Source organism: Cataglyphis hispanica, chromosome 22 (assembly GCF_021464435.1).
Source record: "Cataglyphis hispanica isolate Lineage 1 chromosome 22, ULB_Chis1_1.0, whole genome shotgun sequence".
Classification (NCBI taxonomy): Eukaryota; Metazoa; Arthropoda; class Insecta; order Hymenoptera; family Formicidae; genus Cataglyphis; species Cataglyphis hispanica.
This window is the reverse complement of record NC_065975.1, coordinates 2,457,047-2,480,601: the sequence shown is the minus strand read 5'-3', so window position 1 is coordinate 2,480,601 and position 23,555 is coordinate 2,457,047. Positions and strand designations below refer to the sequence as shown.

General features: G+C 37.7%; 1 protein-coding gene across 2 annotated transcripts in view; it reads right to left on the bottom strand.

Annotated features, from left to right (window-relative positions):
- Positions 1-610: 610 nt before the first annotated feature.
- LOC126857571 (zinc finger protein rotund-like) overlaps positions 611-23,555 on the bottom strand; it is a 142,855-nt gene continuing 119,910 nt past the window's right edge. For both annotated transcript variants that reach the window (XM_050607160.1, XM_050607159.1), the window contains exon 6: positions 611-5,592. In XM_050607160.1, coding sequence (XP_050463117.1) covers positions 4,441-5,592 — 1,152 coding nt within the window. In that variant the 3' untranslated portion in view covers positions 611-4,440. The remainder of the gene's footprint in view (positions 5,593-23,555) is intronic.

Below are 23,555 nucleotides of genomic sequence, written 5' to 3'. Positions count from 1 at the left end.
TATAACTTGCTCCGTAATTTGTGAATACGCGAGAATACATGAAACATAAAACAGTAAGCCATATGTTCCGATAACAATATATTTTAACAATAATAATTGCTAATAATAGAAAATTCTTGCGTGTTATTTCAATTTAAATACATTATCTTTCTCAAATGTATAGCAGCAGAAAAAAATAAATTATAATAATCCAATGTTTATGTTACGAAACAAAAAGATCGTATGTGTACTTACGGATTAATGCAGATTAAATTGAGATGTGAGATCCTTGCCTTAATCATCCTATAACGTGTGTTCCAACATTTAATATCTCTATGGAAACATATAAACACGATAGATGAGCAGTATATTATTTTTATCAGAGTTCGATGTTTTCTTAGCGAATTTTCAATACTTTAGTTCTGCAAATCCGAATGTGGAAAACATAAATGTTTTTTTCTTATCTTTCAAAAATTAATCTAATCGCCAGTGTATAGTAGAAATATTGTACTTTTCAAAAATAATGGACAAAAGGAGGGACGATTGTATGATGAGAGAGAAGGGAAAGGCCAAAGCAAATTCATATCATTTTGATAGAAAATAGAGAAACAAAATAACTCAACATTACACGTCGAGAAAGTCTCCTTTGCCTTTATTTTAACACGTGACAGTTTATTAAACGAAATAATAATATTAATAATAATAATAATAATAATAATAAAATATTAATAATAATAATATATAATCATTGTGAAACTAAGGATAGGCAGAAGAAATCACATTTAAAGCGCGGGGTTTCGGAGTTTCTTATCTTGCATCTGTCCCTTGCTGTCATGCGAGTCCGTTCTATTTCGCGTTCCCTACATTTCTCATTATATATCAACAAAATGACGGGGAAATATCTATCTATCTATCTATCTATTTATCTATCCTTTTTCCCTGTATTTGTTGTGTAAATCAATTACGCACTTATTACTCGAAACATTTTTCCTCGCCCCATTGTCAACCTAAATCAAGATGCATGTACATCCAATATTTTTCAATGTACATAACCGTGCGCACCCGCGCACGATTACCTATATTCTTTTCTATCTGTTCATTCTTTGACGTTTACTTTGGGTTATCCAGAGATAGCGAGTCACATGCCGTCTTATAAAGAAATCTGGTCCGCCTTCCGGCTATGCACAGCAAGAAAATGAACTTTGAACGTTTACCCCTCGCCCCTTCTCTCATTCATTGTCCTATCATCATCTTAATAACAACGTAATAGTTTTAAACAACTTGAGCATAGGGTAAGGCCCGGACATGGCTACCGCGGGGTTCGTATTTCACCGAGTGTGAAACATGATCTCGGCATATAGATTTTATCTCGACACAATAATCGGAAATAAATTGGCACACTGCGACATGTTCTGCCGTAAGTCGACAGAGTAAGCGGAAATAAAACCGGAATTCGCGTGTAAAACGTATGATTTAAAATGCAAAACTTAACGATCAAGCTGTTTACACTTTTTTTTTTTTTTTTCTATGAACATAACGCGACTCGATAGAAACGTGAATTACACAGGAACCCCGAAGAAGAACACGTCTGGCACCGTAACAACAAATTATCTACAATAGTTCGCATATACATGTTTATCTTCCTCCCTTTCTCTCTTTCTCCTTTCATCTCTTCTTTCTCCTCGTCGCGCGCGTACGCAACGCGCACACGTATATAACAGATTATATAAGATTACTTAGATCTTAAGTAAGGTACTTAGAATATTTTCACATTATTAGAATCTGTGTGCTTTCTCTTTATTTTACACACCTATTAAATGTCGATCAAAATATTAATTAATAATATTAATAATAATAATAATAATAATAATAATAATAATAATAATAATAGTAATAATAATAATAATAATAATAATAGTAATAATAATAATAATGTAAATAAAAATAATATAATAATACATAATAATCATAAAGATGATAATATAATGATACTAATAAAGATGATGGTGTGACGATAATAATAATTATTTCTTTATTTATGTACTTGTATATACGCGTATATGCATATATTCATTCATTTATTAATATATGCATATACTTATTTATTTATATAGCACCTATTTACAAGAGGAGGTCTCCGTGCGGCTCTCTTACAAAATGTGCGTGATGCTTTTATACTTTTTTTCGTATGTGTGCCTTGTATATATTTCTATACGTTTCTTTTTGTGTATCTCTTTATATCCTGCCAGTCTCCCTACGCGCTTCTCGCTACAGTTTTCTTCTCCTCATGTCTTTGTTATCCCATTGGTGTTCCTGCACAATTTTGCGAATGTCCTAAAATGTATTGTTCGTTGATTTATCTTTGTTTATCTTATCTGCTTTCCCCCTACATTACGACGTAGCACATTTGTATGTATGTTTAGTGTTATGTCTAATCTCCTCGTTTATCCACTAATTTCGTATGTTCCCTTTCACATTTATTTGTATTCCAAGATTATTTGCTTGGTAAATCGCGACAAAATTTCGTAAAATAATTAAAATTCGTATAGTCACAATGTTACGAGAAATTAAATTTTCATGTAAACTGTATTTTTAATGAAATTATACCATGATATTTTTTTTTTCAATGTTAAAGAAAAAGAAAGCAAAGAACATAAAACGTAGAAAAATACGCAAATAAAACACAATAGAGTAGAGTAAAAGAAAACTGCATAATTAATATCTTAGAAATTGAAATATATTAATTAATTAAACTTAAAATATTCTTCGAGTTTGCGGGAACAATGTAAAAAATAATTCCAGTTGAAAAAAATCTCGATCGTCCAAAATAATTTCATAAGATGTAGTGATAAGAAATACACACACACAAGGATGTGTCGAAAAAGTGAAGATCGCCGGATTCAAAAAATTTAGTTTAGAGAGCGAATTTATTGAGAAACACACATTTGCTATAATATAACTTTATAAAAATATAAATCATTAAACATTTTTATCAACAAAAAATGATCTCGGTGTCCGTTCACAACTAAAATTTTTCACGATAAACTGAAAAAGAAATCAGTTCATTCATCCCATCGGCGTATCGTATACTTTCTAGCATTATGAAAGTATCGTCTACTGTTCGAATACGAGTTAATCCATGATCGTGCTCCACTTTATCATTCAAACGTCATCAGATCGTACGGATTATATCGCGACGAATACGTATTGATGGAACTTTCTAGCTTGTAATTGGCACGCATGATCAGTGGCGAGGACGTTAACACGTCGAGAAGCGTGGATAATCTTAGAGAGTCGAATAAATATCAATTTTATTCTCAACGGACATAGAAATTCAGTTTTCAGTTGCGGGAGACAACGAAACGATTTTTGACGATCGATAATGTTCATATCGATTATTAATAATTAGACCAGTATGTAAAGATATAGTTTTTTTTTTTAACTACATCACGTCAGTCTTATTACATTAAGGAATGTAACCGTCGAGGTTTCTATCATGTTACTACGTTGTATCGCGAGTAACGTATATGCCTGATTCGGAGCTTTGGCTAAATACTGTGTGAACCGTCACTGTAAATATTTCATAAACGTGTTTCCAATTTCATTAACAATTGGGATATCAAGATGTGGTTACAGAAAAAAAATACAAAACAATTTTTGCATTGAAAACTTTCATAGGAATTAATTTCATAATCGTCATCGATTTCACAAATCGATTGGAGAACGCGGCATTAATTAGCAAATAAACTAAAAGAATAGTTTTAATTCAAATAAATTTGTTTTCACTCTGAATGTAATGATTAATCCTTAAATTAGATCATTGTGCTCATGTGTATTTATGTATTTTAATAAAACATATATATATATATATATATATATATATACATATACATATACATATATACATAACGCACAAGCCCAATCGAGACGTAGACACGAAATCGAAAGGCTCATAGATAAGACGTTAAAAGAAAAAAGAAGATAAAAAAAGAAGAAGAGAAAGGTAAAAAGGAAAGAGAGTGATAGTCTTGTACAGGTTGTCGAAAATTATTTCGAGCATTGATCATACATCTCATAACTCTTATCCGTTTTCTGGGCGCGATTATCATCGTATGCATTAATCTATTAAAAGATTACGATGAGACGCGCTAGTGTCCTTAAATGCATACATATCTATGAAATACGAATGCAAAATGTAATTAAACACCGAAGTGAAACATTTCGAAGAAAAGTTAGTTTCGGAGTCATATTTGCGTGGGATTTGCGTACACACCAGCGTAAAAAATAAATTAGATGGGTATAAAGAGATCACGGAGAGGAGAAGACGATCGAGCCGGATGAAGCGAGAGCTCAAGTCGCAACGTGCCATGTCACGGAGAGTAGAAGAAAAAGAATAAAAGAACGGTGATGAAGAGAGCTCGCGAGCGCTTCCTGAAGTTAATCTCCAAGACCAGCTAAGAGTTACTGCTTCTCTTTGAGACCGCCCAGCAGCGCGTGGCTTTCCATCGTGGCACTGAGATTGCTGAGATTGCTCAAGTTCCCCAGATTCCCCAGGTTGCCCAGATTGCCGAGATTCGGCTGATGAGCGTAGTTCCTGATCTGGTGAAGACTAATGAGCTGATTTGGGAAAGACGTGGCGTTTTGGTTGCTGGTGGTGCCGGGTGTCACGCCGGATGACGAGGACGTAGGCGACGACTTCTGCGTCGTGTTGAACGCCTCGTAGAGATACGGCCGGGACGCCGGGTGATGACTGCCAGGATAGTGCAGATGATTCAGCGGATTCAACGGGTGCTGCATCGAGGAGATGGAGTTGATCGAGATCGACGAGATCGGCGTGAAGGCCGAACTACTGTTGGGATGGTGATTCGCGCCGGGCTGGGGCGTCTGTTGCCTCGAGTCATTCTCGATGGACTCGGCGGTGCGATGCCCGTGTCCCGGCAGCAGCATCTCCGGATTCTGATTCTGATGGTACTCCGTGTGATGGTGCGGCAGCCTCTCGTGCAGATCGCCGATCACCGAATCCGGGCTTACCTTGGGCCAGTAATGGTCCTGATGATGAGCGGTCATCGCGTGTATCGACGGCCTGAGACCCGTGCCAATGATCGGCGGTCTCTTGTCCGTTCTCTCCGCGTGTTTCTGCATATGCTTTGCTAAATAGGTCTCCTGGGTGTAACTCTTGCCGCAGTACTGGCAGATGTGCGTTTTCAGGTGCTTCGACTCCTTGTGCTTCGGTATGTGCTCGAGCAGGCTGGGTTCGTCGGAGAAGCATTTGTAGCAAGAGTTACACTTGTACGGCTTGTCGGTTTGGTGGCATCGCGAGTGGCTCTGCAGATTGCTCAATTGGCTGAACGCTTTCGTGCAGCCCGGATGCCGGCACTTGTATGGCTTGTCGCCGGTGTGCGTGCGAATGTGCTGCTGTAGGTGACTCAGCTGGGTGAACTTCCGCTGGCAGATCTCGCAACGGTACGGCTTAATGCCCAGGTGGATCCTCGTATGCTGTGACAGGTACGAGGAGTTGGCGAACGCCTTAGAGCACTGTGTACACTTGTACGGCTTCGCCTCGCGCATATGGATCTGCGTATGGAGCTGCAGGTCCGCCTTGCTACCGAATATCTGCAAAAAGAAAAGAATACTTTGGTGACAGAGAGAAAGAGAGAGAGAGAGAGAGAGAGAGAGAGAGAGAGAAAGAAAGAAAAATAGAAATAGCGAGAATATGAGCAAATGAAAGACGAAGAAATAAATTGTAATCGATTTCAGGAACTCGCCACGGCGGCGACCGCCATTGCAAAAAACATAATGTTTCTCAATCTAAAAGGCAAATTAATAACTTCTTGCGCGCACGCGACACAGCCACGAGAATGTATTGCACTTCGGATTCGGTAGACGTTTGTTTCGCATATCTTTATGATAATATTCGGCGGTATGAGACGACGGGAATGAGATTCGATTGGCAACCGTCCACTTCAATGACGCGGGCGCCGCAGAAAAGAGCGCGCACCGCGTGTAGTATATTTATAAATAAATAAATAAATAAACGTAAAAGAGAGCAGAGAGCACACGCTGTCAGTAGCAGAAGCATATATATATATATATATATATAAGGCTGGGAGAGGCTGACCTTGTCTATCACGGCCTCGGGGCATATCCGACCGACTGGCTTCGGGTACCGCGTAGAGACTCTCCTCCCTCCCTCCCCCCCCCCTCCTCGTTCCCCTTTCCACGTACTCTAATATTTTTGCCCTCTCTCTTTCCTTCGTCTTGCCTCTCCGTTTCGTTTTATCTCTTCCTTTATCCCCCTTTTTTCTTCATGTCTCCTTCCTCACATGTTAGTTTCTAGTTTCTCCAATCTCATCTAATTCTTTTTTCCTTTTTATATATTTTTTTTTTTATTTCTTTTCACGACAGAAGCGAAGAACAGGATGAGCAGTCGTCACGATCGACGATTATTAACGCCTATCCTTTCTGATATCTACTGTGTGGAATGGAACGCTCGTAGCTTGTATTATTTCGCGCATAGTATGAATCAAATGAATATTTCTACATATTAATTATGCAATTACGACGGAATTGTTTTATACATTTAATTGCATACTTTTACGTAAAATCTACAATAATTGCATAATTGAATTTTTGCTTCAAGTTCTCTCAATTGCGGTAATGTAAAATATGATATCATTTTCGAATATCTCTAGCTTCGGTGTGAATTGCTATTAATCAATCAGACGTGACATTAGTCACGACGTAATTCAGCACGGCCCTACATCTCGGGATAATCGGTACCCTTCGCTATTTTCGATCTCTAATTCCTGCTCTTTTTTTTTTTGAAAATTTTCGTCCCGTCCACGGTGAGTCACTAATACTGCTAAAAGGTCTCATTCATCCGTAATAAGGCGCGCATCATTATCGAACAATAACGCCGATCACGAGATTCGTGCTGTTCCGAAGGTAACGATCGTGCGGGTATTCGGCTTCGTGGAAAGGGCAGCGAATTGTCTTTCGACGCCGCTGTGGACGAAGGTATCGCACCAGAATGACGTGTCGGAGTCGAAGAAACGATTCTGAACACGCGAAGAGAGTGACGTGAACGGAGAGGGCCAGTTTCCTGGCGTCGTCGATCCGTTCGACCAAGCGTTATTACGTAAAACAGCAGGTTCTCTTCTGAAATCGTATCGCCACGCCTGAGGGTCTAGGGCGATTTCTCGGGCCCTTCGCGCGACAAGAGTTCGAAAAAATGTGAACTCTTGTCATCGTAAAGGACTCGTTATTTCTTGCTGGAAAATTTTCAAACGCCTTGCGAGCCGAGTCGATCCAAAATTTTAAATTAATATATGCAGTTTGCAATTAGATGGATTAGAGTAAGATATAGAATGAATATTTCATACATTTTGTATTATATAAGATGTATTTAGCATTGTGCATATACGTTTCAATTATATATTTTTTAAATATAGATTTTTATTTAATTTAAATTTAATAATTAGAAAATGTTGAAATTTGCATGTTATATGTTTGAATATTTCGTGTTAAATTTAAAATTTAATTTTCATATACTTTATATGTACGTGTGCCATTTAACAGAAGCGAGAAGAGTGATAATCTAAGCTTGCTAACGGAGAGTTTGGTTGATCGCTTTACGCTTGTCGTGAATCGTGATTTATTTGGTAATCGATCGACAGTCTCGCTCGAGGCTTCAACGGCTGACTTGGCGCGTCCTTTAACGGGTTGGAGCCGCTATTTTTTTATTTCCTCCTTTCGAAACACGTCCTTGCCGGTGTCAAGTTCGTGCATAGTCCACGTAACGCGATAGTCTGCTGCGCGTAATTTTTTTTCCTTCGTTCCTTTAACACGGCAGGCAAACGGGGAATCTGAGGGGCGCGAGGACAATTAGAGAAAACGAGAGAGAGAGGAGGGAAGTGTTTATATTATCGACATGTATAAATTATTAAATTATAACTATGCATTTTCTAACAACGATTTTGTTAAGTTATTTAACTTTCATTTTTGCAAAAATCCATTGCAATGATTCTGCAATCTATTTATGGATCATTATCAATGTTGCTTCTCTAATCAAATTTAGAATAAAAAATAATTAATATAAATTATTAGAATATATATAAATTTAGGTGAAATTTTTCTGATTAGATCAAAACAAAAAATTCTTCTTTTCTTTTTTTAATATTTGCGCAAATTTAAGAGAAAATAAGATCGATAAACTTTTACATAATTTATAGAGAGAGAGAGAGAGAGATGTAAAATCTTGTAAAAATGTAAATGATAAATGTTGGTTTCGTGTGAACGCGATTTTCGTCACATATTATAGATAGAACGAGCGATTAGTTTAGGTAAGGTTTCTTGACGCAGTATTACTCATCGTTATCAAATACAAATTACATCTGTTCTTATCAATCGATCAGCCAATCGATACTTCCAATTGATAAATTTTAGACTTGGAGAAAATTATTCGCTTTGCGAATTGTGAAATTTATTCACAGCAAACGCGCGACGAAGTCATAAATCCTAATAAAAGTAATGACGGAGACCAAAAGCGGCGAGATTATAATTTTCGCGATCTTCAAATTAAGTTTCATTTCTCTTCTATTCGTTAATTTAATTGCGATATATTTGAAAAAGAACCGCGAACTCGTTGAGAGATTGGCAGGTTAAATATTTGCATATAGACTTTTTCTGCGATAACTTGGAGGTGTTCTCTCGTCGTTCAATGGACTTGATTCAATTAAAGAATTTCTCGATGCAAATTACGACGGCGCTAAATAAAAATTGGCAGTTATAATTGACAGAAGACACTTATAGTCAATCGCGGAGACGGGAATGTGACTTATTCGAGGGAATTTAAAGGAAATTCCGTTGAAAGAAATCCAGCGAATTATTATGTTTAACCGTCTGTAATGCGAACGCGGCGACGACGACGGCGAGAGATAGTCCTGGCTGAATTAAATCGGACAGCCGGAATCTCACGCGTACTTTCTGTCTCTCTCTCTTTTTTTTTTTTTAAAAACAGCAAACGCACCTTCAAGAAAAATAATGGCGATAAATCCAGAAATTACGTTGCTCAGACTACGCGCAGGTATGCGAAATTAGCGCCTCTAATTACGAAACCGGCGAGGAACTATGCCCGCTGGGTAGCCGGCTAGTCCTCCTGTCATTTCTGATTAATCGACGTCGATTTACTTAGGCAATACTTAAGAAGCCGAGAGACGAGGTACATTTGCCGTGACGCAGCCGGGTGTATAAATCGTATATACACTCCGAGATCATCAGCTGAATTTAGAAGTGCGTGCGCGCGGAGGCTGCACCGTATTAAATTCTCGAATTAACATTGAATAACGTTGAAGATCTGTTAATGACCGCGAGTCGTCGTCTCAACCGTGTGAACGTGAATTGGTTTCTTCCGTTTGACGAAGCAATGATTTATTACTACATTTTCTTATTTTCTTTCGTACATATACATATATGTATATATTTATTTATTGATCGCCATTGCAAAGGAAATGTAGTAATTAATTATTGCTTCATCATATATATATATATATATGTGTGTGTGTGTGTGTGTGTGTGTGTGTGTGTGTGTGTGTGTGTGTGTGTGTGTGTGTGTGTGTGTGTGTGTGTGTGTGTGTGTGTGTGTGTGTGTGTGTGTGTATATTCCCCGAATCTCCCTGGAAGCTTGAGACGGTCATCGTACGCGCACAGAGAATTTCGTTGTGCTCTATGATGGATGACGGTCCTTCGCACTAGTCTGCGTACATTTGCCGCTCAGTTCCTCGTCTCGGTTCTTCAACCTCCGCGAAGTAGTCTACGGAGTAGCCCCGGGGCCAGATCTCGTAAATTCAATTTAAATATTTCGACCTTAATGATCGTCAGATGCGAGAAGGAAGGCAGTCAAGATAGTCAAGGTCGGTGTCGGCATACGATAAAGGTACATTTTCGTTAAGTAATTGGCAATCCTTCGCTTACTTGTTGCAGATATTGGACTATAGAATAGCTTTTTTTCTTATTTTTACATATTTAATAGATTTATTTTTCGAGAACGCATTGAAAAGTATCCGACAAGAGATAACGAGATGCAAAAATGGAAAAAAAAAAAAATCTTTTAACTTTTCAAGTTTCGAGTTTTTTACAAGGTTCTCGTGATTTTATCGAACTCACGTGAATTCTTAACGATTTTTTTCGATTATGCAAGTATAATTAATTTGTTGAATAAAATGCGCATTAATAATATAAACTGAGATTGTTCCGAAATATAAATATAAATATAAATAATGCATATATTGAAGGTGCATATATACTATACACACATACATGATTTCGAAATAAAATAAAACACTTTTTGATACCCGCTCAATCTTTTAAAAGCTTTCGAATTTCAAATAATGATTCATAGATTTACATATCCGTCCATGCGTGTGGAAATTGATTTACGTCATCAAGATGATCGATAATAAGAGATAAATACACGTGTGTTCATAGCTCTCCGTGTAATAGTGTTGCCCATTCAGCTTGCCAGAATTTATAAAATACTCGATAAATTAAAATCAAAATAAAGCTGCCGAGATAATTAATTTAATCGAATTAAAAGGCTTCTAAATATGTGCAACTGAGTTCGTTACGATTATTATCGACGTTTCCTTCTCTAACTCGTAAAGTCAATTCATTAAGACGATAAAGACACGTAGCGAACTTTTTGCAAACAAAATGATGAACGTCAAACTTGAGATTAATCACACAAAATACTATTAGGGTAGGGATGTAAAAATCACTCGAGTTTTCAACATTTTATACATCGAAACAAATGGACTTGTTGAAAAATTAGAAGAATTTTTAATATAAGTGACTCAAGCTGTCTCAACTTCAATTTAAAATCAATTTATCGTTCAAATATACTTGTCATATTTTTCTTCTTTATAAAATTATTTATATGGTCGTTAAATTTTCATATTACGTTATAATAAAATTTTTTGCTGAAATAATATTATTACAGACACTGTATGTCCACCAAGTTTAATAAACTCTAAAACTTAAAATTTATTATAAATTCGCGTCAATTTTTATACAATATTAATATATCAAATCTTAAAACTCGTTAATTAAGAGGAGTGTTTGATTTTTAATATCGATATTTAATAATAATATATAATATTATTATAATATATTAATAATATTCTCTATACTTTGCGATCAGCACGCGGAGTGATAAAGTATTCTATTCACGAATGCATTTAGATCTAATAGCCAGAAAGGATTAGAATGTGCTGGCAATTTCTCTTCAAAATTGCTATTTGCGTAAACACGGGTTGAAGATCTAAGAGTTAATGAACAACACGCACGGTGTGCGTGTAGCGCGTGAACAGCTCTTGCTCCGCTTTTCCGCTCGCTCTCTAGCGGAGCTGCAACAGAGAGCCCCGGTAGAGAGGTCGGTGACAACCTGTTGATAGGAATTTTCGTAGCCGGGTTGACGGGCCGGGTGAAAATCAACCCGGCGACACGACAAACTAAGCGCCGCCTGTCGCGGCGGCAGTTACTCGGATAATTGCGCCCCGCGAGATAATTTCGAAATGTTTCGGAACATTTAACGTGGCTGAGGCGAGGCGCAATTATTTTCGCAGAGAGACATTTTTACAGCGTATCATCACCACTCTGATGATAAAATTATTCATTAAATTCATCAAAAACAAAATAGAAATAAAGTGGAATTAATATTGCGATTGATACTGTGATGCTCTTAAAGTAGTGAAGTGATCCGGAATTAACGACGGAGATTGAACGAAATTAAAGAAGTAATGATTTCAGAAAGAAAGTCAAAATATATTGGTAATAATAGTGGAGTAATGAATCGAGTCTCAGAGATTTATCGGTCGACAAGCTTCTTTCTCTATCGATATCTCATGGCGTGAATTATCAGAATCCCCGATAACTCTAGGGTTATCCTAGACCCTAACGGTATGATTACGTACGAGAAAAGTGAAAGTGAGCCCTTTAGAATTTCGGAGATACGTTTAAGAATTATATTCGTGGAGCCATATGACTCATTTCCTCCGTCTCTTTCCATCTCCTTTTCCCTTCTCTCTATATTTCTCTCTCTCTCTCTCTCTCTCTCTCTCTCTCTCTCTCTCTCTCTTTAGCATAGACGTTAAGCATCCTTGAACTCGCGCATAAAATTATAATAAATTGGAGGAATCGCGGTGAGTTATGACCATGTTAAAAAATTTAAATCGATTGCAAATCTCAGTGTACACGTGTCGCGTAGAATACACAACCCGGCGTTATGACGACAATACGATTATGGTTCTACCAGGCATATCTCATCGGCAATTTAAATCCGCGCCTAATGCCAATAATGAATTCTCTCAGAAAACAGCAACATACATTCTTCTATCGAGGAGAATTGTTCAGAGGCAATTTGTTATATCCAGCGGCGGATCTATCTATTTCGTGTACAGAAAGGTTTTGTATATTATGTTCCAAGGAAGTATTTATTATAATAAAAGGAAACTGACTAAGCGGATTCCTGGCCAGTTTGTGATCTAGAAGTACAATTTGCCGGAGTGGCATTACGCAAACGCGTCACGTCTCGGTTGACAGGTTTTCAAGCCATCGTTTCCACTATCATTCTGCCCAGCAGCCGACATTCTCAAGCCATACGTTTCGTCTAATGATATATATACGGCGATTATACATGAAAGAGTGACAGTCAAACGAGTCTCGCGTGAAAATCCAACAATAAGTCTACAATATATATCGCGGCACGTGACACACGACTGTTAAACAATTTTATTGTTATTTAGCTGCGATAAAGCTGCTTATATCGTAAACATTTGTGTGTCTAGAGTTACTTCCTAAGGTTATCACCATTTGATAATATTTTATCTCAAAGAGGAGATCCAAATAAAAAGAGGACGCATAATATTTCGCAGCTAGAGAAAAAATAAACTGAAAAAAATATTAGTATATATATTTTAATTTTATTATATTAGATTTAAACGTTTTACGTGACATTTTTATGATGATAATACGATCAAGAACAAAAAATGCTTCGGCAATTTACTAATTGATAATAAAAAATGATTGTAATTGGAATATCGAATAAGCTTGAGACGATGGTCGAAGTGACACAAGAACGAAAGCGTTAAAATCATTAGCTATGAAAAATTGATCGTTGTAATCGACTGCTCGCTACTTGGATCAATTTGAACAAATGGTCGAGCGAAAAGCATCGCTAAATAATTCCGACGGTAAAATGAATCCGCGAATATTCGGACGATAATGACGGAAAGATTTTTATGACGTTGGGAGGAGCGACGCGAACGATCGAAACAACGACGACGACCGGTTCGACCTCTCCTCTATCTCTCTCCCTCTCTCTCTCTCTCTCGTTTCATCCTCGTCTACGCACGGCAGCTGGCAGGTGCCTGGGAGAATATCCCCGACCGATTCTTTATCTACCCAATTATACAATCCTCTGTCTAATTGGCTAACCCCGTGGACCACCTTAACGAAAAACAAGAACAACTGTCTGCGGATTCTTGTTCGCGCCGTTCGACGACTTCCGTATGTCGTTGCGGCTCTCTTCACACTCGATATCTCTGTTTCCCTCGTGCGTCATATTACACAATTGGACGGTGTTACGCAAAAATGACTTAATCCAGTATAAATGGCTTTTTAAGCGGATTAAGTTTAAAATATTTTTTTTCGCGTTGCTGACTCGACTTGTCAGCAACCGCGCTCATTTGTTTATTATTCGTGTATTCTAATTTATTTTTGCATAACGAAAATCGTTTGATTGATTTGTCAGATAGTAAAAATAATTTCTTTTCTAATTTTAGGATAAGCATTTTTTATACCAAACTGATTTTCGCGCATTTACCACTCCCTCTTGGCAGTCGTGCTATGCAGATTTTAGCATTATATGAAGTGAGCTCGAAAAAGAACGGTATATGATATCCCCGTGTCTAACGCGAAGGATTAAAATGCACGATCGCATTTAAAATAATATGTGGTAATTGTGAGCCGGGGATTTAAGCTGATCGTTGATTGGCCGCGAAGCCGCTATTCATTAAACTCGTGGCCGAGCTTGTTGAGATCACCGCGAGCGCAAACTCTAAACTAGTTATACTAAACCAGTCATTTATACGCGAGTCTCATAATCGGAGCTTACATTAGAGTTGCGAGTTTACAATTCGACAAAATGGTTTTGTAATCAGAACGATCGACCTATGCGGCCCGATTCCATCCATCGCCGGCCGATGATTAGTGTTTTGCAACTAATTACACGTCACATTGGAATTCATCAAACGATACCTGACCGGAAACCCGTAAAAATATTCCATTAAGTTTCTGCTGGCACGTTCCCGTTAATTCGAATCTCCGCGAGGGTTAATCATTCATCGGAAATCGAATTATTTCAACATAATTAGCGAAAATATTATTTATCCTTTAATTCGAAATATTATATTAATTGAAATTTAGATTGATGTCTAATTAATAATAAAAAAAAAATAACAATAAATTTTCTTAATAATATTTCTTATGAGAAAGAAAGAAAATGCACTTGAAATTTTTTTTAAAGATACAGATGATTTTTAAAGAATCATATTACTGTATATGTAATCTTTCATCACTCATCTCGTATATATTAAACGAAAACGTAATAGCTAACTTATTTTGAATATAGTAATTATTTTGAATAAAGATATTTATTTATCGGAATGTGCGTGGCAAAAGTAGAGTAGAAATTCTGTGGAATCGATGTGTTCCTATGAAGGAATAATGCACGATCCAATTTCTGCTGGAAGCAATTCGAAACAGACGCAACGGTTCATTCTCTCCATTCCTGCCATTCATTAACGTAGACCATGGATACTAGGAACAGTTTCAGAATCGCTTTAGCCTCGAGACGCGAACAAAAACCGGAGCGGTAGCGCTCGCGCTGCGAGAGAAAGAGTAATTAGTAAGAGGAGAGGAGAAGATCAATGTGTGTGTGTGTGTGTGTGTGTGTGTGTGTGTGTGTGTGTGTGTGTGTGTGTGTGTGTGGAGGACGTTACTTTTTCCCTAGACCTATAGTATGTTTCAGATACAGTGATCTCTAAAATAAAACCTTAACGCATAAAGTAATTCTTTACATGAAATGGTATTTTATCGTGCAAAAGACGCGAGTATTCTTTACCGATAATAAATTTTCCAGACACTTCATCGCGCATCATAAATATTCAAAATACATTTTCGACAAAATTTCTGTGTTCTGCTCTCATTTTTAATTGTATAACATGCTTTATCGCATCAGAAAGTGCGAAAATATCATGAGATACCATAAAAAAAATACTGCTCGCGCTATGCGAATCGAAAAGTATTGCAAATTGCGAGCGATTACACGAGAAGACAAAGAAAAAAAAATATATCGATCGAAGTGGTTCTAGGCGGATTGTAACGTGTCGTTTATGGACGCGAGGTGATCGTCGGATAGACGACGTGAGCCGGTAGAGTCTGAAATAAAAACCGTCGAAGGCATCTCTCTCTCTCTCTCTCCGTGACCGGGACGCGAGGGGTGGTCGGGTTGAAATGAGCGTAAAGAAGAAGCGGAGAAAATTGATACGGGATGAATAAAATCGTGCAGAAGAAGCGCGAGCAGAATGAGATACCGTTCATTTTTCCATTCATGTTTCCGCGATTCGAACGTTTTGCGGCGAGGTAGAGGAATACACATTCGCCTGTAACAATTGTCCGTAAACGGGGGGGGGCCTCACCCGCGAGTTCGCACCGGAGGGTTGATTGAAATACGAAAGAAGCATATTTCGTTTCTCTAATCAACTCTCGTAGAAATACAATCTCCTCTCCTCTTTTACATTTCGATGCATTTCAAAATTCTTTGTCAGTCTACTTTATCCAACTTTTTTACACTTTCTCGTATTAATCATCATATAATTTAAAAAATAAAAAATAGTTTATACGATAATATATAATATTACACACACACAATTGCATTTATATATTATATGAGAAAGAGAGAGAGAGAAAAGATAATGGGATTTTTTGGTAAATCCTCTATATTTCACACATAGAGTCCACCCTCTTGCGGTAACGTTTCATCGGAGATAGAGGGTTTGCGGCTGCAATCGGGATGGTATCCCTTGGCTATGATAACTATAGAGAAGCGGGTTATGTGTGCTCCTAGGGAAGGATTTTTTTTTCCATTAGGAAAGGCTGACGTGTACGCGTGCACGCACACCCTAAAAGACGACGGCCATCTGCGCCCCTCGAAAGGTGCATACAGCTCTTTTTTCGATGCGATTGCGTTTTCAAATCACGTGCATCAAAGTGCAGACATCAATTTTCTCGCCAATTAAGACCGTTAAAGCGACAGAATAAGATATTTTACGGATTAAAGAAAATTCTAATGTCAAAGTCGATGAAAGTAGATCAGCTGAACCGATGATAAGAATTTGGAATTGTCCTTCTTCAATATTTTACTGCATGGGAAAATTGCCGATGTAATCGTTCGATTTTCCACATTCGAAACACAAGAGAGATAGAAAAAAAATTATAAAAGAGGGAAACAAGAACGACGGCGAACAGCACGAAGATAAAACGAAAAAGCGGAGAGCCGATATTCGTTCAAAAGAAGAGGGAGGAGGAAGAGGAGGACAGAAGGGAGAAAGGGAGGAAAAAAGATGGGAAGAGGCGAGAGAGAAGAGGAGGAAGAGGAGGAAGAGGATGCCGACGAGAGCGACGGCGCTAACGATTCCTTAATGAAAACTGAAGCGGCGCAGCAGAAGGCTAGCCTCGTGTTTCGGAGCGCTCGGGTTCTTTTACGCCACCACCGGTCCCACCCTTTGAACGTATATACAGTGTATACAGGGTGTCCCTGATAAACCGTGCTTTCCTCCAACGATAGACGCCGTATGATTTAACGGCAGCAGAAAGTTACTATGGATTGTTAAGTGAAAAAATAATCCGCGCGGAAAGGCCGTATCGAGATGAAATTCGAGAGCGATTAATCAAATTTAATGAGAAAATATTGTTCTATGAAGATATTTTTAATTTCTTTAATTATAATATACGTCGGCAATTAAGGTTTTAATTAAATTTTTATTTTAACAAACTTTATACTTCAAATTAATTAAGTCCGAAAATAATAAGAGACACAGTCGGTTTTGTTTTTAAATATTTTTTAAAATTTCTTGATTTAATAGTAGTATTTGTCTTATAATATTATTATTATTCTCATTTGTATTTCTAAAAAGATACTATTTTAAATGTTTCAAGTCCGTTATTAAAGCATCACGTGCAACATAAACGACCGACGGAGGCGTAGATACTTCAATATTTATTTCAATTTAAAGTTAAAGTACCTGTTTTATTCATTTTTAAATTAAATAAAATCAAATCTTAAATTATTTTTTTTTTAATGTATTTCTCACATTCAATAAACTTGAATAAATACAAACATACAATCTACGTAAATATGATATAATATCCGCGTCTGCTTAGTTGCAGTGAACATATTGTACACACAATAAGTTTCATGTTCATGGTACGCAGAAGTGAAACACGAATACTTCCGTAAACGGGATGTTTGGCCAAATGAATCTCTTATTCGCGCATGATTTTCGTCGAGACATCATTCTAATTAATGTTACGTAGTTTGTGCAATAAGCAAGTGAATGAGAGAGAAAGAGGGAAGGAGAAAAAGTTCAATTCGCGAGAACACAGAGAAATTATATAAGTCTAATATTAATAAAACTTTAACTGTTCTATTAAAATCTAAGTATCTTATTCCTTAATAATGGCGCGGAAAATGTATGATAAAATCATCATTTTACAAAGAAAGTATAAATATATAGTTTAGAGACGAGTATATTATGTGAATTAATAATTTTCATAATACGAATGCGCTTCCCCCCCCTTTTTTTTATCAAGGTCGGTAGAGTAAAAGAAGAAATTATTTCTTTTTTTCTTTCTCTTTCTCATACAATTTTTTTCGTAAGTAGTTTAGTACTAGAAATAGAAACGCGTGTGGGTTCTGCCATCCCAATCTCGCGTTGAACACGACGCGTTTTTATAACTTCCGTAGGAGAAATATGGTATCCTGTGTCGTCAGAGAAGAAAAGGTTCTCGCGCTTAATATATATTCCACAAATTTTTATTTTCTATTTAAGGTTGCTCGAGTTAAAGCGAGAGATCCGTCTCTCGGTCGAGAGACTACTCAAAGTTATCAAAACGAATGTCACTCTAAAATAAAAATATGTCCGAGATAAATCGAGATACGATCGAGTGTCAAAAATAATTGACTCATCGCTGCGTTCGATAAAAAGTAAGGAATATATAAACTCCAGAAGAAGAGTGTTGCTCTTATAAACAATTCTCAATTCTAACGATAAAAGTCGTCGACGACGGAAGAAAACGATCGACGAGCAATTTGCATGGGAACTTCCAAAAATCGCTTTCCCTAGGCGCTCGTTATCAAAATTAATTCTCTAGTCGATTTGGTCGCTGGTTTCGTTATTTTTCCCATTGTACAGAGCACCGCGTTGCGCTTCATTCCGTTTTTCTCCCGAATTTCTCTGCAATTTTCTACGGAGCGGACGACGTGCATTCGAGACAAAAGGATTTTTTCCAGTGCATCGAGTTACGCGATCTCGTCGACGTACAAACGAAACGAGACTATCCTGGTGACGGAAGAGTTATTAAAACAAAGTACGGAAGTGAATTAACGATATTCCTTCTCCCGCGGCTTTCCTCCCCTTTCGTTACCTTAGCAACCTTAGCTTGTAAAAAGTAAAGGATGCAGCTTCTCATCTGATAACGCGAAATATGATTCATATCAATGATACGCGCAAATACATCGAGAAAGCATTAAAGTTTAGAGATCAACGCGCTTGAAAATAATTTTAGAGGAAAATTTTTAAAAACAAGATTTCATTCCGCCGCGATTGCAAATCTGTCACAATATTTCGACGATTTTCCGAATCCCTGTATCTCGAAAATCGAGTATCCCAAGGATGCTTTCCAATAAGACGGCGTTCGCACAGCTCGGCGAACAAGAGCCGAGTAGAAAAAGACTTTTTAACAGGTCGAGTTTCAGAATCTCAGTGACGCACAAATGGAATTACTCGCCGAATACGAAAGAAAATATAGAGCTTCTCTTTCCTGCGCTTTCTATCCCCTTCCAATTCCCACTTCCCTCTTCCCTGCCATCCCTTTTCAATCCGCGGTACGCTCCTTCTTCCTCACCGGCCATTCAAGATTCGCCCCCACCATCGAATGAAAGATGAGGAGTGAGAGAGAGAGAGAGAGAGAGAGAAAGAGGAAAGGAGATGCCCCGATACACAGGGAGTCGATCGTATCGTTTATTTCTGTACCCCAAGCAGATTATCTTTTTCGTTTTCCAGCGGGCCGCGCGCTCGGAGAAGCCCTTATTGTGACAGCGTCATTGTCGTACGGTTCTGGAAAATTGCGCTCTGTGAAAGCATCTTTAAGACAGGCAGCCTCACAAAATCTTTCCCTGTCGCTTCGTACGAATATCTGAGACACATTGCGTTCTTACGAAGCGGAGCAAGAACCGATCGCGATCGATCAGTGTTGATTTTTATTGCGACTTGTATCACGCTCTCTCTCTCTCTCTCTCTCTCTTTATTTGGTTTATTTCTTTTTATATTTAGTGTATTCCATCATCCACTTTCATCCTTTCATCAAGGGATTCTTGGATCAATTTGAAGTAGTTCTTCCTCAACAGAGATATTGAGTCATGAATTTGTGCAATAAAAAAAAAAAAATTCGCGTCAATTTTAAAGGATGTTGATAAATATAAAATAAAAATTTATTCAATCTTAAACAGATTCTATCATCGATATTAATTATAAATCGCGTCTTTTTTTTAGTTCAAACAATTTTTTCGAATAATTTGCATAATGTAATATTTTTTATTCTTTTCTATAATAACGTGTCCAAATGATAAATCCAAATCTGAAGAAATTTTCAAGATATGCACTAAATACAATCTGTGAACGCTGCTTTATTTCCTAGCGAATCCTGAATCTCGCACGTCCACGAGAAAACTCGAAAGAAACTAACCCGGGATAGTATTGCACCGATTTACATTTATTCATGACTTGAGTGCGATAATCTGATCTCTCTCTCTCTCGGATCCGCGAGATGCGAGACTCCTTCGTTCGGCCACGCGCACTTTCGCATTAAGGATGTCTAATTCGATCATCCGTTCGATCCTTGAGTCTTTCACGAGACGCGGGATATCGTGAAATTTATCGAAGTAATTAAGCGTGGAGTGGGACTTTTTACTAGTCTCGAGGACTAGGCACGTAAATATCGCTTGCTTCAAGGCGACCACTTATCGTGACAATTTCTCTCTTTTTATTGAGCGTAAATATAATTGTTCGCGCACACGGTTACACAATATACGTGGTCAGATCGAGCGAAACGCAATTCGACGAGAACGCGAAGGCTTCGGCGTCGCTTCGCTTCACCGACCAATGTTCTGTTCTGCGCTATAACACTTAGAAGAATTCTTTCCGGAGAAGTTCTTTTTGAAGAAGTTTTATAGCTCCACGATGATATCTGATTACCAAATAAAACGTCTTGTGTAAAAATCAATGAAATATTTTTATTCGTTAGAAATTGACAGTGTAAAATGATTTCGATTTATAAAATCATGAATATATTTATGTGAATTTAGTCAAGTTGTATGACGATGATGTATATATGACGACAATCTTAATCGATCACGTTGACAATTAACAAGATCTTCGTGTATTGTAGACAATCTATTGTAAGCATTCATATTGTTTTCCGCTATTCATCTTTTCACCATAAATGCTGAGGAATGATAATCGAATTTATCAAAAGTTTGTCGATTTAATTTTCACGAGTGTTTTCGAGGAATAAATTTTATTGTTTTTCAATGATATTTCTACTTCCAAATCCTTTAATCATATAATAATCTCAAAAAATATTCATTAGATTTAATATTTCTACTGTAATTTATACTTTAGAAGAGAAATGAGAGAGAGAGAGAGAGAGAGAGAGATAATCATATTAAAGAAATTGAATTTTTTAAGATCAAATATTTGAATTGTGTGTGAGTGTGATTTTTTTACAATGCCATTTTATCCGCTATGATAATATGACAATCAGAAAGAGGGAGCTATTAGTTTTGAAATCTGAGTATTATTATTTACATCATTTTGAATATCATTAACTCTTATTCATTTTTGCATGTATATTGAACGGAAAATTAATAGATGCATTATATAATTAATGTCCTCTTCATTTTAACGCAATTATTCGTCAATAAAATCAACGTGACGTGGAATTTTGTTAATTTTATTGAAAGTATATTTTCGTATATAACACACGCGCGATTTGATCTAATTTACTCTCCGAATCAATCACATTCGGTCTTTTAATGTGTGTAATTGCTCGTCCTCGACCTCGCCGGGAGTATCACGGAGTCCGATAAAATTTCGTGAGTTTCTATACACGTGATCGAATAATGAACATCACGTTGAAAATTTGCGGTTGACGCTGATTTTATTGCTGGACGTTACGTGCCTCCGTTTTGTGTTTATTGTCGCGATGAATTGACTAACTGTCCTTTCATTTTTCATACAGTCATTAGAGCGTATAAATAAAAACGGTTAACGAATAAATGAGATAAAACGGATAAATAATTAAACGAAAAAAAAAACGGTTAAAAAAAATGTCATCGCTTGTTATTCCTGCATTTACATTATTAATTTTGCACGTGACTCGGTAACTTTTACACTCTGTATAATTTAATTCTTTCGACAGGTTTGAATCGTTCCCTTCTCAAATTGCAACAACTTGTCGAAGTGCTTCTGAAAGTTGCGCGCGTTAACATTCTTAGCAGCTTTAGGTATTTTAATGTAAATTATTTATTATCAAAAAAATCGAAAGTAACGCGATATAATACAAATTATATTAACTATAAAATTTCAAGCGATTTAAATTTAAAACGCCATTTTTATGTCACTTTATATTAGAAAATGTTATATAAATTATGCCGAGCTTTTTGCTGAGATTTAAAGTCAATATATTATTAATGTGTATTATTAATGTGTATGCTCTATACAAGATTCTTTGCAACATTTTAGTGAGATTACAAGAATGATAATTAAATAAATAAATTTAATAAAATATCGGCAAAAATAATGAAACTTTCAATATTGTACCTTGAGCCTATGAAACTTTTTGTATCGTAATGTTTACGTCGTTACTTTGTTTAAGTTTTAATATCGCTATGCTGAGACGATATCTACTTTCATTCGTGATTTCCAGTAGCCTAATATATAGCCAAGTAAAGAGAAAAACATCCCGAATATGAATAAACAAATATATTTATTTCTACTCTCTCTCTCTCTCTCTCTCATGTTTGTTCTCGTTTATTTCGGACAATTTTAATCATTAGCGAGTGCTCGTTAACAATAAAGTAACATCAATTATAACGCAACCGTGGAATCGCTCGGTCATTTATCGCGCTCACAAAGTTGCAGTTTTTAATGCTAAATAAAGGGACAAGTAGAATAAATAAATTGAAGACCTCGCAAACAACGAGACGAACTCTTTTAAGGGAACGCGAGAGAATTTAAATTTTAATTGCATCAATCTTTTCGAGTTTTAAAAAAAGATTTGAGCGGGACCATTATATCCCATCGAGTCCTTCACGTTCTAGTCAAAGAAGAAAAAGATCACTCTTCTCGGACGTGAGAGGAGAACCTCTCTCAAACTTATACCACTTGAGATGCTTTCAGCAATCTACTTGAGCAATCGCAAATTGAGTCGTAACATCGGCGAAGAAGGGAAGGGGGAGGGGGTGGTCTTATCGACACTCGTGGATACGAAAATTGGCGAATCGGGGGGGCGGGCGGGAAAATCTGTATGTACCGAGTGGAATATTCTCGCGTCCTTTACCTTCTCGTCCTCGTGCGGCGTAGGCGGCGTGGGCGGCGTGTACATTCGCGGCGCATAATCGCCGAGCGAGGATGCGCCGCCGGTGGAGGAGCCCTGGCTCCTCGGTGGACTCAGGTCCGGGATTGCGGCGTGATAGTCCTGGTGGAGTCCGGTGGGCATCACCCCCGCGGGCACCACGGGACGGTACTCCATCGCGCGCACCTCCATGCCGATAGCGCGGCACCACTATTACGGGTCTCCACTCCCGCGTCTTCGGTCTCTTCGTCGTTATCCTCCACCTCGACCTCCTTCTCGTCGTCGTCGTCGTCGTTGTCGTCGTCGTTGTCGTCGCCGTGATCGTCCGACGGCGCAGGACACGCGCGGGGGAACGCGCGGGGCTGACCTTGACGTGTCCCGCACTTTGAAAGTCTCAGCTGCTGCGGCGACCTTGCACCAAGTCGCGCCACGGCGCGAGGATCGCGCGGCTCATGATGCCGAAAAAACTTTCGGAACGAGGCGCGCGATTATCGTGCCGCGATTAATCGATATAAGGTTTTGGCCCGGTGATGACAACCGTGGCCAACTCATCGGTTTCTCGTCCGTGCCGCGACCACGATGGTCCCGCCGTTCATCTCCGTCGT